The 16,731-nt window shown below is 27.1% G+C and overlaps 3 protein-coding genes across 4 annotated transcripts; 1 reads left to right on the top strand and 2 right to left on the bottom strand.

Annotated features, from left to right (window-relative positions):
- Positions 1 to 3,551, bottom strand: LOC112687278. Its single transcript, XM_025559903.1, has 5 exons — positions 3,280 to 3,551; positions 3,082 to 3,203; positions 2,092 to 2,213; positions 1,944 to 2,026; positions 1 to 400 (listed from the first exon to the last, which is right to left on the bottom strand). The coding sequence occupies exons 1-5, from the start codon at positions 3,392 to 3,394 to the stop codon at positions 261 to 263; spliced, it is 582 nt and encodes a 193-aa protein (XP_025415688.1). The 5' UTR covers positions 3,395 to 3,551; the 3' UTR covers positions 1 to 260.
- Positions 3,552 to 3,676: 125 nt separating this feature from the next.
- LOC112687279 (39S ribosomal protein L33, mitochondrial) lies at positions 3,677 to 4,105 on the top strand. The gene has a single exon (XM_025559904.1). The coding sequence runs from the start codon at positions 3,798 to 3,800 to the stop codon at positions 4,017 to 4,019; it is 222 nt and encodes a 73-aa protein (XP_025415689.1). The 5' UTR covers positions 3,677 to 3,797; the 3' UTR covers positions 4,020 to 4,105.
- A 1,941-nt stretch (positions 4,106 to 6,046) lies between these two features.
- Positions 6,047 to 7,685, bottom strand: LOC112687277 (glucose-induced degradation protein 4 homolog). Of its 2 annotated transcripts, none has more exons than XM_025559902.1 (5): positions 7,495 to 7,685; positions 6,901 to 7,064; positions 6,632 to 6,799; positions 6,311 to 6,543; positions 6,047 to 6,234 (listed from the first exon to the last, which is right to left on the bottom strand). In XM_025559902.1, exons 2-5 carry the CDS (start codon positions 7,045 to 7,047, stop codon positions 6,171 to 6,173), a joined length of 612 nt encoding a protein of 203 aa, XP_025415687.1. In that variant the 5' UTR covers positions 7,048 to 7,064; positions 7,495 to 7,685; the 3' UTR covers positions 6,047 to 6,170. The 2 variants fall into 2 exon arrangements, with proteins under 2 accessions (XP_025415687.1, XP_025415685.1); XM_025559900.1 differs by lacking the exon at positions 7,495 to 7,685 and adding an exon at positions 7,211 to 7,441.
- Between the last annotated feature and the right edge of the window lie 9,046 nt (positions 7,686 to 16,731).

The raw sequence follows: 16,731 nt of genomic DNA, 5'->3' as shown, positions 1-16,731 counted from the left end.
TTCTTTTCCTTCTATATACAGAATCTTATATATCAGATATATAATATTGTATATTAACCTTAATTTTAAAAGTTAATTTGTCATATAACTATACTAATAGTCAAATGTTAATAATAAAAAAAAAATAAATATATTTTTCAAATATATTTAAGTTTGACAAAATAAAAAAATATAGTCCAAAGACAGTTAAAAAATCACCTTAATATGTATATATACACATCAACGCTATAAAAACAAATAGCAATTACAAATATGAAAAGTTATACATCAAAATATTTCCAACTTTTATTGGAAATCATCTTCATTTTTTTCCATAAAATTCCTGAAATTTCATCGATGGTTTTTTCATTAGTATTAAAATCAAAGTATACTAATTTCTTTTCAATGTTGTTATACATATCTATTGTCATAAGTTAAGGAATATTATAACACCATAAATATTTAATATTTTAATCATATACATAATGTATTTAATACATATATTTAGGTTCCATAATACTTAAATCTCAATAAAAATATAAAATAATTTCATTTAATAAGAATGAATGCTTAAGAAATTATCAATATAAAAAAAATGTAATTATAAATTAAAATGATAAGTTTTCTTATTATTATTATTGTATTATTGTGTAGTTGCCATGAAGAATATAAATTTCCGATGCACCATTAAAACTTCTTATATTTTAAATCAATTTTTCAGCAAATTTATGTTTGAAACTAAAAAACAACAAAATATTCTAGATAATTAAGATTTAAAGATGATGAAAATAAATTATTATTAATTATTAAGTATTGGCCATTGTTGATTTTTGTCTACCATTTTGGTAGATCATGGATTTCTTGCCAAAAGAGTTTTTCATTTTTCAAGATCAGCCATCAATCAAACCAAATTCTTAATTTTTTGTAAGAATAGGAATGTTGTTCAGACAATCTTTATCAATCAAAAAAGGTGGTAATTTTTAGAGGTCCAGTTCAGTGAATATGGCGGGTGGGGTAGGGCGTCCATTTAATGTTTTCCAAACACATTTTCACACTTTTTGTCGCATGGGGCCAAACATTGTCTTTGTCTTAGCGTGTATTCTGGCAATTTCTCCTTGCTTTATTCAATTTTACGCGTAAGCATTCGGAAACGATAGATTGGGAAACATTTATCCAATTGACAATTGTTTGGATATTTGACTTGAGTCTTCATCCAATAAAGGTTCCAAATCTGCATATTCAAACTTTTTCATATCATTAAGGATGATCCATATCTTTGACGTCAAAGTCGCTATCAATCACATGTTTTTGAGTAATAATATGTTCACTAAAGCTTCAACCAAGAATCAATGCTTCAGCAGCCATTTTTTTCAAATAGAAGAAGGTTATCACACTTCCCCACAAAATGGCTTTATGTGCTACATGTTTCAACATTTTCAAAGCTATAAAAAACTATGTTATATGCACAATAACAATCGAGAAATTTAGTTACCCTTCATTATCTTCTAATAGTTTAATTCTTTTTAAGGTTTTAAAATCTCAAAACATCCAATTAACTCTTCCTTCTATTCTTAATTCAAATTCTAAAATCATTATAATCCGAATATTATCCTTCATCCTTGAGATTGGTCTGTCCATTTAATTAGATTCAATTATTGCAAATTAAATGTGCATTATATTTTAGCTAAATAATTGTGCATTACGTTGTTATCTCTAATTTATAAATGCTGAAATAAATTGTAATTCTATCAAGTTTCAATTCATAAAAATAAATAAAAAAATTAAAAAAAACTAATCAAGAATAAACCAACTTTTGATGAAATATGCCTAACCTCCAAAACGCAATACATGTCATTAGTTTACACAAACGTTCTAGTAATATCATCTATTATAAAAATCAAAATTATTAACCGAAAACACCTATAAATAAAAGTTATTATTTAAAATATTTATAAAAAGGATACACCCCTTGTGTATTACTGTATTTGCACCATTGGAAAAATCAAAATTTATTTTCAACATCTTTTTATAAATTATAAATTTTTTCCTAAAATAAAATAAAAATTATTACTCCATAACTCAAATTATAATTATCATAAATTATAAACTTACTTTGTAAGAGCTAACAATTCTACATCAGCAGTACTTAATTTCATTTTGTTGTATTTTTTCAAATCAAATTCTATTGATTGCTGAACATTTTTTAAATCTTCTAATTTATTTTTTAGATCACACTGAAACAAAATGATATATTCTATTAATTATTTATTTAACAAGTCTATTTTTAAAGAAATATATTTTAAAATATCTAAAAAAAGTTATAAATATAATGATGATTAACATTTTATTTTCACCTTTAAAATAAATGTAAAAATCATTTATTTGTAACATATCCATCCATAAAACTAATTTTTAAATTCAATGAATAAATTAAATATAAATCAGTGTTATGTTAATACAACATTCATATTTTCAATAAAACAATACATACATAAATGTATAATAAATTAAAAACAAAGAAGAAATTGCATTATGAAAACCTAATAATTATTATATGTATATCAACCTCTCATTTTATCAACTTGAAATTAAATAATTAAATATACATATTTATATAAGTGAATATTTATAAGTATATAATAGTCAAACAATTTAAAGTATATTTATCTTCTAAAAAAATGAAGAATATTTAATATGGGGTCTTAAGTAGTTGGAAATATAGTAAAAAATTAATAAACAGATGTTCAAAATCACTCTAAAATCAAATATCATATAAATATAATCCAAAACCCTTTGTGGTAAGTTTGAAAACATTTGTATTATAAATTCAAAAAACTGGTCAACAACATTTATACTATGACAAATTAACATAATTGATTTTTTGTATCCAACAGTAATTTTTAAATTCATTAATCAATGTTTACTAAAAAAAAAGGTATTCATAAGAGTACATAATTGCTTCTAAATCATTATTCTTAATTTATTCTATGGAATTCTATGTTAACTAATTGTTAGCTTTATAAATAAACTATAGATACTCGTAAATTTATTATTAAAACTATAATACCTAGAAATCAAGAATTAACACAATTGTATTCTTACTTTCGTCAGCATTAGTACTGCTAACTCAGACATGAGTTTAAGTCGATCTTTTTCAATGATAGAAAATTGTTCCTCATTCTGAAATATTTCTTTATTTATCTCTTCTAATGAGGTCTTCGCTTCTAAAAATGAAACATTAATTAATATACATACAAAATCAAAAAAATAAATAAAAATATTTATTCAAATTTAACTTACCTTCATATTCTAAATGTAATTGATCAGTTTGTTTTACAAGTTCAGTTAACTCATCTAGATTATATGTTGAAAGTTCTAAGTCGACGTTGACATCAGAAATTATGTGGGAGAACATTTTATGTTATTGTCAATAATAACTTATTGCGTTGCTAAAGATTTAATTTCGGTTTTGCATGTTTTGTTCCCAGTGGACGCTTGACAATTTCAAATATTTTATTATCATAAAATTACAACGGTAAACAATATTTTCGTTTGAATTACAATGTAGCCAACCTACAATATATTTTCTATCGCACTCGCTGTATAGTACTTATCGGCGTAATCACAGTCGTAGAAGATATTTTCTATGACCGTGGACGTAATCATAATGCTATCAAATTATTATTCATTTATCAAATAACCATGTTTTCTTTGGAACAAATGTTTTTTACGGCTGTTCCGCTTTCCAAGTAAATAAAAGTTGTTCTCTCTTGTTTGCCTCAACTTTCAACGTTCGACGCCATCAGAAATAAATTACAATGTTTCTGACGAATGTATTGCTGAAGAAAGTAAAATCCAAACATACCATGGTGCTAATGGAGAGCATGGTAAGCGGTCACAAGTACAATGTGTTCAGAGAACGTTTGGCCGACAAATTAGAATTAATACACTTCGACCCGTGGATAGGCCAAATGTCTGTGTACAAAGAAAGGAAGAAAATAAGAAGCGCTAACGTTAAGAGATTCACTGAACCAAACTGAGGAAACTGTGACACTGTTAATTTCCACTTGTAATAATAATAATCATTCATGAAATGTACTGTGTAGAATATTTATGTAATTATTTATGTTTTCAAACTATTTCTAAATATAATATTAGTTTTGATGACATTAAAAGCCTTTTGATTTGAACTCCATAGACAGAAACGCCTTCATATTGGGATCTTGTATCTTGTCCAGTATCTTTTGTGCAATTTTTTTATTATCACTGTCTCCTAATACATTTTTAATATTCTCTGCATACTCAATCCAAACGCAATTGGCACATCCTGACATACAACATGTTGTTGGTTCTTCTGGTATTTCTTGTGGAGGCTTTGAACTAAATCTTCTTAGACATATCATATGGCAACCAATTTTTAAATTTTTTCTCAGCAACATTAAACTCATCTTTTAACCCTGGAAAAAAAATTATTGCATCTAAAATTACTTTTAATAAATGATTTAAGACTGTATACATTGGAATATATTCCATTATTCTTCTGTAGAATAATAAGTTTCTGAGAACTGAGACTACCAAGTAACTCAAAAAAACTGCAGAGTTAACTAGGTGGACAGATATGACTAATATTATCATAATAAATTCAGTATTTACAATTAAAGATCACCAAATATTGGGTTGATAAATTTGGTATGTAATGAAATTGGTAAGCTCGTGAATCAGAATACATCAACACAACAATAATATGATTATAATTCAATGTTATACATTTTCATAACACATTTAATTATGAACACTGTACAATTTGTTTAAAAATGGAATAATATATGTGAACTAAATATTATTTTAAAAGAAATTGAATTCTTTGACATTTGGTTATAATGAGTAATACTTTGCAATAACTAATAACAAATATAGTAATATTTATCACAACAAATAATTGTAAAGACTATTTGGATATCAACTGATCTTACACATCCATAACAATAAGAAATATTTGTAAATAACTAAAAATCAAAAATCAGTTTAACATATTTATTCAAAAATACAACATAAGACTTGTTTTTAAGACAATATTTTCCATGGTAATCTCGGACAATATTCCATATTCATATATTTCTTAATGGCTATATACATTATTGGTTTTATACAACAGTAAAACAGAATAATTGATCTTACACTTTGATATTAGTTTCACTCATTAAACTTTTCACTAAATAAAAGTAAACACAAACAATAAAAAAATGCTCAGTCTAAAATAATAATATTTTTCTCCTGTTAACGGTCAAATCCAATTAAAACATTAAAGAAACTTGATGTCATAAAAAATAAATTGTAAATAATACATTTTTAAAACTAAGTTAAATAAAACTAATATTATCACATAACCATTTGATATTACTTAGTAAATTCATAAATGAAATGAAATAATGTTGATTATTTGATATAACACAACAAAAATAGAACAAAATAACAATTTTTTATGGATAAATTAATTATTTAAAGGTCTAATACTGATTTGTTGCACTTTTATATATTTATATAACATAATTAAAAGTAATACTTTAGTATAAGAATAAAAATAAACAATTATGTTCAAGTGTAAGTTCTAAAATATCTATGTCATGTTACGCATAAATGAGTAGTAGGTATTTTACATTCAAAATAACAGCATATAATGTATTTATAAAGGCAAATCATAGGTCTATTAAAATTTAAAATACATAAAATGTTCTAATTTTTACTTTTACAACAAAATTAATTGTATCAATGAATAAAAAAATGTTAAATAATAATAATTTGTCATTACTATAGATTTAATAAAAAATACATTTTTATTACTATTATAAATCTAATTGTTTGACATATTCACATATTTTATACATAAAACACAATTTCAAATTACAGTATCAGTTAAATTTTATCTACTGAAGCTATAACAATATCAATAAATGTTAGTTAAGAAAAACATTGGATAAAATGTTTGTTGTAAAACATATACATAAATATAGCACAGTTTAATATAACACTAATGACCAATTTTCATAGTAAAATATTTGGGTAAAAATTAATTAGTTATCAAAGTAATTAAAAAAGGAAAAATGCTTAAAAAATCACAATAACCTTGAGGTAGTTCATATACTTCTGAACCATTTTCACTGTTAACTTTTATGTTTGGTATATTATATAAATCACCTAAATTCATAAATCTGAGTACTGTGCTCTGGGACATGTGTTAGGCATAGTGTTTGATACCTACAATTTAAATACAAATATTAATTTAATAACTATAAAAAATATAATAATAATAATAATAAAAAAGTCTACATACCATTCAGAACTTCGGTGGTAGTAATATCCTTCAATAGACGAAGTTGATTTCTGAAAACAAATATAATAAAAACCAGCAAATGAAGCACCACTAATATCACGTATAGTGTGATCAGGCACTAAAAAATGTTCCTTCCATCGCATAAACACATGATCAGCATTTTTGAGATTTTCGTAGTCAAATGCGTCAGAATTAAATGTCTTAGCATATTGACAAAATGCATCAAACTTATTCTGTAAAAAAAACGAAAAAAATAAAATATAATAAAACAACACTTGCGAGTGTTATTAAATTCTAAAATGTTCAATACATGATACTAACCCAATGTTTCCTGTCCACTTCTTCGTCAGCTTCCCATTTCCTTGTTAAAAAAGGACACTTTTTATTTATGATTTCCCCATCAAAATATGTGGTTAAATTAGGAAATTCTTCGGTTAGACCTTTAATTTTTAGATAACCGCACAAATAACCGTTTTGTTCGTCGACATGCTGGAAAATGCAATGGGATGCACAGCGCATTATCATTGACACCGCATTCCCACAGAGACTAATGTATAATCTATATTTAACCGTAAGCATTAAAAACATACCTGTAGCACAACTTCCACTTCGTAACTGTTACCCTTAGACCTTTGGAATCCTTGGAACCTTGATCCGCTGTACAAAATAGATCCAGTGACGCCCAATTGCTTAGAGTTGGCTGGTGGTCTAGGCGTTATGTCCACTTTGACAGGCATACCTGGTGCTGTGGATCCTGTAAGAAAGATCAAATATAAAGATCGATTATATAATCACATAATAATACTATCGTTTTCGATCGCCCGATCGACGTGTTCATGGTTCGTTTGTATTTAATTTTCACAATAGTATCATGTTTTTTATCTAAAACCACCGACGTACGTTTATTCCTAATTCCGCGAGAAGGAATTTCCTGCAAAGCGGAGACGGTGACAACGATCAGTAGGTAGGCGAGCGAACGCGGTCTAGAACCCGTTGCAATGGAGCAGCCACGGTGGCGGGAGATATCGCGAAATTAAAAGCCGCACGGGAAGACGCGACAAGGACGTCTGGGACGATAACACCGACGCACCAGCAACGAAACACGGTCGCAATATTGGTGGGGAAGAGAAATAAAATCTTTCGAAAACAAACAAAACAACAAGGTCACTAAAACAATATCATACCTGTTATCAATGAGTGTTGTTGTTGTAATTATAATTTTAATAATAGCACACGGTTGACAACGAACAACACCACCAGTTCGACCGAAGATTTCAGCAGCAACAGCAAAGAGGAGCAAGTCGACAGCGATGGAAAAGTGCTCTGTCGCCGTGCAAAAAAATAAAAATAAAATAAAATGCAAATACGAATGATAATAGGACCGCCCGCCATCGCCGACGTTTAGAGCGTGGCTGATAACGACGAACGGGGTAATGGTGAGCATGTCCTAGTCATTCCCGAAGTCTAAACGTCACTACGTCCATTGTACGTTGTTTTGTCCACGAATACGATAGCATTATTACAACTGATGTCAGTGGTTGTTTACACGTTCGTTTGAATTCACCGAATATTTGTTATTAATTATTATTATCATTAATATAAGCATTTTAAATCCTCGTTTTGACAGATGGAATCACAAGTTTTGTTGTTTCGTGATACGCGATCACGTGCAGTGCCAGATATTTATAGGTCTTGGGAACCCAGAATGCAACTACTAATCGGAGGCACCCTCAGAATAAAATAAAATAATATAATAATGGATTGACATCAGGCACGTGGCCAGGTGGGGGGTGGTATAACAGGTGTAGTTACACCCCCTTTGACTATGTACTTCGGTCTTATATAAAGGTAAAAACTCATGAACCGTGATGAACACATATTTATCATAACGAAATATATACATATTATGATAACAGAAATGTACAGCCGGGACCCGGATTCTTATTACACCGTTTTATCTAATATATTAAAGCCGTGGTTTTGTATCGTTTCATACACAATTTAAAATATATATGTAAGAGACAAAATGTCCATTTGAAATTTTAATAAAATATTTAAACACTTTCTCATACAGTAATATATGAACAGATATTCGTGTATAATATACAAAAGTATTTATAAGCTTGTACAATAAAGTATACGTAAAGTTATTATTTTGTTGTATATAATTTTTTCGATTAATTTTTAATAACACCCCCCCCCCCCCTAAAATACCTATCTACGCGCCTGATTGACATAAATCTTAGGTAACTATTTCTTCAATATGGTATATTGAATCAATATATCTTATATATATATATGTATATATATTCATGAATATATTCGTCATATTGAAATATAATAATAATAGTTTGAACGAGTTAAAAAGAAATCGATGTCCAATGGAAAAATGTATGATTTGATTTGATTAACATGTGGAATAACATTTGAATATGATTTGTCAAATTAATTTTATCATAATGTATTATTTGATGCAATTAAAAAAAATCTTGAATCTGTATCCGAGACCTCTAATAAATCACGACCTTGAGGCCTCAGTACATTGCACTCCTGCTAAATCCAGCATTGATTACATGATACGTGAATACAAATCGCTATAATAATAATATTGTTCAGTATTCTTTATTTATACCAGTTATCGACCAATATAATAAGTACAAATAATTTACAATAATAATTTGAAGACTCATAAATGGAAATAATCAATAGTCAAGAAATATATTTTATACTGCATGGAATTAAATTTTAACGTTTACTGTATTTATATTTAACGAATCTAATTGCAAATTAATTCAGTATTTTATTTTTCCGGACGATTTTTCGAAACTGTTGATTATTTTTGTAATTTTTGTCGTAATAGTGTGCTTCCTCTTTCCCTTCCCCTCAAAAATTAAATACATGATCGGACCCATCCGAAGTGAAAATCTATATACACCACTGGCAAATATGCATGAAGTTAAAAACTAAATGTATTGTAATTTCAATATACCACCGACAACTTTTATAATCCGGAAATATTGATGTCAAATGCCGACATATCTTTTCGTTACTACTCACTTGTCATTATTTTAAGTAATTTTAAAATGAAATATTGTCGATGCTTTATATTTCAATTTAAATTTAAACTCACAAAAAATATATCCTTTTATAAACTTCAGTTTATTTCTGATACTTACACCGAAATCGAAATGTGTGGAAATCCATTTGAAATAAAAAAGTACTAACCATTTTATGGAGTTTACCATTTTATTGTAAACTATATTGTGTCATATATATAAATTATTGTGATTTGCTTTCAATCGACACACAATAGGTACGTGATTTTTTGCACAACTTAATACTTTTTTTCTTTTCAATACATTTTTATTATCAAACATTATTTTTCTACAGCTGACACAGTATTACTTGTTGTTATTGTATACATATCTACAACACTTACGAAAAATAACAAATATTACACATCTATAACACAATATTTAGAATATGGTCACATAAAGAAATTATATAAAATAAAAAATAATGATATAATAATATGAACGATAGACCCACTAACCCAGTAACACAAAACAAGATGAAATTAAAGAGTTGCCACAATACTTATTAGCAATCCAACTGTGCAAGGCATTCTAAATATTTTCTGGAATCAAAAGAATAAATGAAAAAAATAATATAAGAACTCTTATTCAATGGGTTTCAAAAACTAAAATTAAAGTACTTTTAAACTAGGTTCCAAGTATAACAAAAGAAAAAATGTTAGCATTATTCGTTATATAATATTTTTATCGAGAGGTGATAAATATACACTTGTGACGTAATCAGTGCCGTTCTTAGAGGAGGGCAAGCCGTGCGATCGCACTGGGCCCCGCGCTTATATGGGGCCCCACAAATTGTGTATTACGAATATCACTTTATCTATAAGTAAAAATATTATAGTCCGTTATAGGTTAGTTATAGTATGGAAATTGCAACCCATGTGGTCTTGTGGTTTTCTCAGAAAACGGGTTGTTATCGACGAAAATTAAGATGGTACCAATTACGCATAGCTTTGAAGTATTGAACACGCATGCACTTGTAAAATTGTTCATCGTCGACGGCGGTTCGAAATATTATTTAGTTTATAATAACATGAACAAACGTAGATTTTTATAAACAATTAATAAATAAAAAAATTTATATGTATATATGGGGCCCCGCAAAATTCTCCACCGGGCCCCGAAAACCGTGGAGCCGGTTAGGTTAGGTTAGGCTAACCGGCACTGGACGTAATTTTCAGGTTTCATTGGACGCAGATTGAAAATATTCATGAACAATAATTCATAAAGTAAATCTCCTATTTTTAATATAAATTATACATATTGAAGTTCACTCATAAATATATCTCGAAAAATAATAGTGTACCTTATGATAATTATTTGGGATTTCTCACAAATCACGTGAGTGCTATCAAGATAAATTACTTTATTGATTATGCTTATTAAATAAAATATTAAAATCGAAAAAATCTTGAAATCACTATCCAGTCATATAACATAATAATAATGGTATAAAATCGACTGTTGATAAAAATTTAAACTATAACTTTTGTATTCATATCAAGGAATTATTTTTTTTTTTTGTAAATTTTTGTTATCATCGTGTTGCGTGATTCCAGTTATTGTAATACTGAAATTCAAAATTATACATGTATTATGAAAAACAGATGGAATCCTTATAAATTTATCGCTATGTAAAATGTGTTATATTAATTTTAAGTACTCACGCACTTCAAAATAATCATATATTTTAATATAAATCAAATCAAGTACATTTATTCAAAAATTTAATTTATAATGATTTTGTTTTAAATATTTACATTATAATAATAAAAAATTGATTTTATATTTTCTCACTTCTAGAGAAGTATTATTAAACATTTTATGTACTCTAAATATGTTTAAGTAGATGTGAAAGAAACAATACCGATGTATATAAATAAAAATATATAGCTGTAATCATATCATATGAACACAATTACATTATACTTGAATTAATTTCACAATCCAACTGAAAACATAATATTTAGCATATTTAGCTGATATTTTTGAATACCTGAATCAATTAAATTTAAATAAACAAGATTAAAATCAAAATGTATTATTATCTACAGACACAATGGCTGCATTTAACAAGGGCGTATTTGAGTTAAGGCGAATGGGGGGGAGGGGTGAAACTAATTTTTCTTTAATACAAACTTAAAAATAATTTTCAGTTCATTACCTACAGCTCATGTTCCTGTTATAATGATAACATATTATAGTGATAGACTAATAATTTATATTCTTAATTATTTATAAATTACATTTTTTAAATAAATCAATGTATTATATTCAAAAAAAATACGAGCCATGGGGGGGGCGAATGCCCCTTTCACTACCCCCTCAAATACGCCCTTGACATTTAAAGACAAATTATTGATTTGGAAAAGAAGGGTACCTAAATGATAATGATCTGAATATGTTTCCTTTAACTGCTAAAACTAAATTTACTGATACAATAATAATGACTCAATAATATTATTGGACCAAAACTTGATCATTACTTTCATCACTGGATTTTAAAATGTTTGATAGGGTGAGGAATCCATTTAATCCTAGTTTAGAAACTAAACATCTTTTATTAAAAGAGGAAGAAGACCTTGCAAAATTAATAAACGATCGCACTCTTCAAATGGAGTTTAATGAGTTCGGACTAGGCGAATTTTAGATTTACACAAAAAGAGAATATTTGAGTTTAAGGAAATTGGCTCTTTCTGTGTTATTACCATTTTCAACGTCATATTTGTACGAGGTAGCTTTTTTACATTGAACGAAATTAAAAACAAAAAAAGGGAATGGTTAATTAATGTCGAAGAGGAGCTAAGAGTTGTCTAGCCGAAGATTTCACCACATATTGATACGTCATGTAAGAAATATCAGTCACAAATTTTTCATTAAAATGCTGTTTTATGTTATATTTTTCCATGTTATTTTTAAGTTTACATTATAAATTAATTATAAATATTTAATATTACCAATTATTCCTAATTTTATTATTGTGTGTCACAAAATATGAAATATTAATAGTATGTCGCCATAACACAAAGGTTGAGAAACACCGTATTAGATAATTATATTTATAACTACGATATAAAATTATATTATGGATTATAATTTATATTTTATAACTCTGGATGACTAGATTTGTATAACTTTGGTGTGAGAAAATTATGAAATAGTTAACGAATGTGATCCTAAAAATGTTTTTTACAATACACATATTTCTTAATTAAACGAATAACACTATGATATAAGTGTTCATAAAGTATTTAATAATAATTCCAATAATATTTTAGGCTAAGACAATTTATTATTTTGTAATTTATAATCATCATTATTTTTCACAAAACTATCAGCTGAATTATTTAAGTATACTTTAGTCGGAAGTTTAATTATTTATAAATTAATCAATAATTACCAACATTGTTAAATTTTATAATATGACATATTTTATTAATACAAATTTTTAATTACCATTAAGTAAGTTATATCTAATAATTATTGATTGGATATTATAAATTGTACAAGACTATTTTAAAAACTCGCAAAGTGAACAAATATTCTAATGATATAAATGCCAGTGAAAATATTGGGAGTTAAATGTTCATTTTAAATTTGATAAATATTTATTTATAAACACTATTAAATGAAAAACGAAAGTAGAAAAAGGTTACACTTATCTTTCTCACTCACTCTCTCTTTCTCTTCTCACTCTAGTTCTTTCTGTTTATTACTATTTTAAACTTATGTATAATGTATATTAAAAATAGAAAGTTGCTTACCTATCTCTAGAGTGGAATAAAATATTATGTGGTCGGAAGCTGTAATTATTGCATTCAAGCAGTATTCGTAACCGTAATCCATAAATAAATATTATGTATAGGTAATATAATTATTTTATTTGTATATCTTATAGTATCAAAAAAAAAAAAAAAAAAAATGCAATCAGTATTATTCCTAATTTGAAAATTATTTTAACAATAATTTACATTTAAAAGAAACTATTCAACATACAAATACGTATTTATGAAAGTATTGATTTTAAAATGTATTATATAATTTATTAAATAAATAATAACAAGTATAACTGTTATTTTAAAATTTAAAATTTAAAATAAAAAAATATATATAATCATAATACTAAAAATGAAAAAGTTAGTTTATAGTACAAATACACTATTAACTTTAAATATTAAATTAAAAAATATTAATTAATGGGATATTTGTGATCAGGCTCGTACGCAGTAATAGTACAAGGAGGGGAGGGTCAAAATTATGTATAATATGTTAGATAAGAAGTCAATAAAAAATACTCCTTGGAATATCCATGATCAAAAGTATTAGGATCGAAAATCAATAAATTTCTGAATAGCTTGAACAACTGATTAGTCAGCGAGAATACGTTCTATCGATGACTGCATTTACAACGATAATTGACAAGAGGAAAATGTACGAAAATTCGATAAAAAAAGGTGTTAATCGAGAAAATTAACATGGTTAGAACATGAATAGTATGTAATATGTTATATACTATGCAGTGGCGTAACTGAGAAAAAAATCTAGGGGGCATTATAATATATTTATTATTACCAAAACCCTAACACCCCTCTCCCTCACCAGTTTAAATAAATAAATTTATACATTATATTTAATTGATTAATTTTACATCAGTCTTTTAACTCATTTTATGGTTTAGATAAACATAAATTGTAGGTAGCAGGTACTAGGTACCAATATTGTTAAATAATACCCATAAGAGTTCATTAATAAAAAGTGCTATTTGTACCGTTGGATTATCTAGGGAGGCAAAATTATACCTAATTATATCTCTCAAAAAATTGTTAGAGGGGGCACTTGCTCCCCCAAAATTACGCCACTGATACTATATATGAATTTTCAAGTCAGTTAAGCTTGTGAAATAGGTATATTCTTAGTAATAATGTACTCGTATGTAAAAATATCGTCCCTCAATGGGAGGGAGAGTTAGAACCCCCCCCCCCCTTGTGCAAGGGCCGGTTTATGATTGTTTTGTATTAAAAAAGTTTTTTTAATCATGGTTCGACATTGGAAACACAAAAGTAAATTATTTTTAATGATAATAAAATAATTATGTATTTAGTTTTTAATGTCACCATGGATTACTAGCCTGTTGCGCGCAGATAAGAAGTGGCGTATAGAAGCAATGTTTGTAATGCCTTTGTTATTAGACTTCTGCATTAATTTCGTCTAGAGAAGCAAAACATATTTAAATCTCGAGATGAAAATTTTAGTTGTAATGTTTTATCAACTGATAATTCTAAGGGTTGGTTGTAAATCTTAACAAGTAATTTGGTAATTTAGCATCTGTAACTATGTTTTCATCCGTTGATTTTGAATTTAGTCCATGCTACTTTTATGTTTTTGAATTGAGTCCAACTTAATATCTAAATATCTTTGAATTGAATCCGTATAAATAAAATGTCATAACTACCTACTTACCGGTGGTAACCTTAAACCTTGCACATCATATTATACCGTAATACCGGATACAAAATGATAACGAATATTCGTCAACAAATGGTATATACTCGTTCAAAATCAATCAGTCGCGCCGAATATTTCGTAAACACACATTTATAGTTAATACTTACGTCAAATTATTACGAGTGAAAAATGGAGTGTATATTTAGTGAAAAACAAAAAGAAATAAGATATATTAAAAGTTTTAAGTTTAGATTTCATAAAATATTGCAAGGCGAGGTTCAATGGTGGACATGTTGGAAAAACTCGTGTCTTTTTTTTAAATTAAGCTCTAATAATGTTTTGTTAGAAATTTATAATGAACACAGTATGATGGAAAAGTACTTACTAGACAGAAAACCAGAAATGCTATTAAAAGGAAAACTGAGGATGATATTTCTGCCCAACAATCGAAAATTTTACATAATGAATTTAAAAATGATGACATTTCAACTCTCACAACAAACAACGTTATTTTAACTAAACATAACATTCACGATGCTTGTTCATTGCATAATGCAAAATGACCCTAAAGTACAGATGAGACTCAAAATGTACAAATTATATTTTAAATAATTACGTTGACAATGATGTTGCACCGTTTCCCCACAATGTTTGAAGTGATTTTCAGAACAACCAGGACCACTAATAGTTGTGAAAGTTTTCACTCAAAATTAAATGTTTTTTTTTCATTCGGGGTATCCAAATATTTTTATTCTTGTGGATACACTTCTGAGAATACAGACCGATATATATATATAAAATTAAGAAGTAAAGAAAAGAGATCATGTAAAAAAACATTAGAAAAAGAAAAATTTTCACGGTAACAAACAAACAAATTTATAAATAAGCAAATTTGCAGATTTGACTTTTTTAAATCTGTACCTATCTTTTAAATATTTACCAGCCACTATATAATTATTAACATTATTATATTACAAATAATAATAATTATTATTAAAAACAATGTAAGCAATCACACACATTTTTGGGAGACTACTCAGCCAACCTCCTCGTGGTGTCTCTAGGTAACCCTAATAGGCTGAAAGGACTCAACTCGAACAACCTAACAATATTGGTCGGACTCAACTACGATAACCCAAAAGTATTTATGGGACTCAATTCAATGTCGGCCTTTTCATCAAAGGATTAAGAACTTATCTATTGGAGATGTTATCGTTGTCATTTGAGAAATAATTTCAGTAACTGAATTTTCTATTCTCTCAAATGTATTTTTATTTTATTCAAACCACGATCATGAATAGGATTTTTTGGGTTTACATTTTCATCAGTGTAATTTGTAGTTCAATAGAATGTATAAAAATTTCGTTTTACGAGACGAATGATCCAGAAGGTACCTAAGTTTTTGATAAAATCATCAATTTTGTCTACCATTACTTTCATAGCCTTATAAATTTATATTCAAGTAATTTATATATAAAAATATATCACTCAAGTAAGCTTAGAGTATTAAAGATTCCTTATCTAGAAAAATACACTGTAAATTAGGTATTACGTAGTGATGGGCATATCCGGATTTAAAGAATTATCCAGCTTATTCAATTCAATTTTGCTGTTCGATGACTCAAATTTTTATTTGATAATTGTAAGAAAACTTGTCCGTATTAATAAATTAATAACAATTATTAATGTGTCATTGCTATATTGTATTATAATATAATTTTAACTAATCTTCAGAAAAGCTTATTCAATAACCATTCAAAGGTTATGTAGGTAGTTAAAATAAGTTTGTTGGGTATTCAGTCATGTTATCACTAAGTCATAGAGGTATAAAATAAATTCAACAATTTAATAAATCTTTATTTTGGTAACTAATAATACATTATA

The sequence above is a fragment of the Sipha flava genome, unplaced genomic scaffold, assembly GCF_003268045.1.
Source record: "Sipha flava isolate LNK unplaced genomic scaffold, YSA_version1 339_pilon_pilon, whole genome shotgun sequence".
Classification (NCBI taxonomy): domain Eukaryota; kingdom Metazoa; phylum Arthropoda; class Insecta; order Hemiptera; family Aphididae; genus Sipha; species Sipha flava.
The sequence above is the reverse complement of the archived record's forward strand: the minus strand, read 5'-3'. Positions and strand labels throughout refer to the sequence as shown.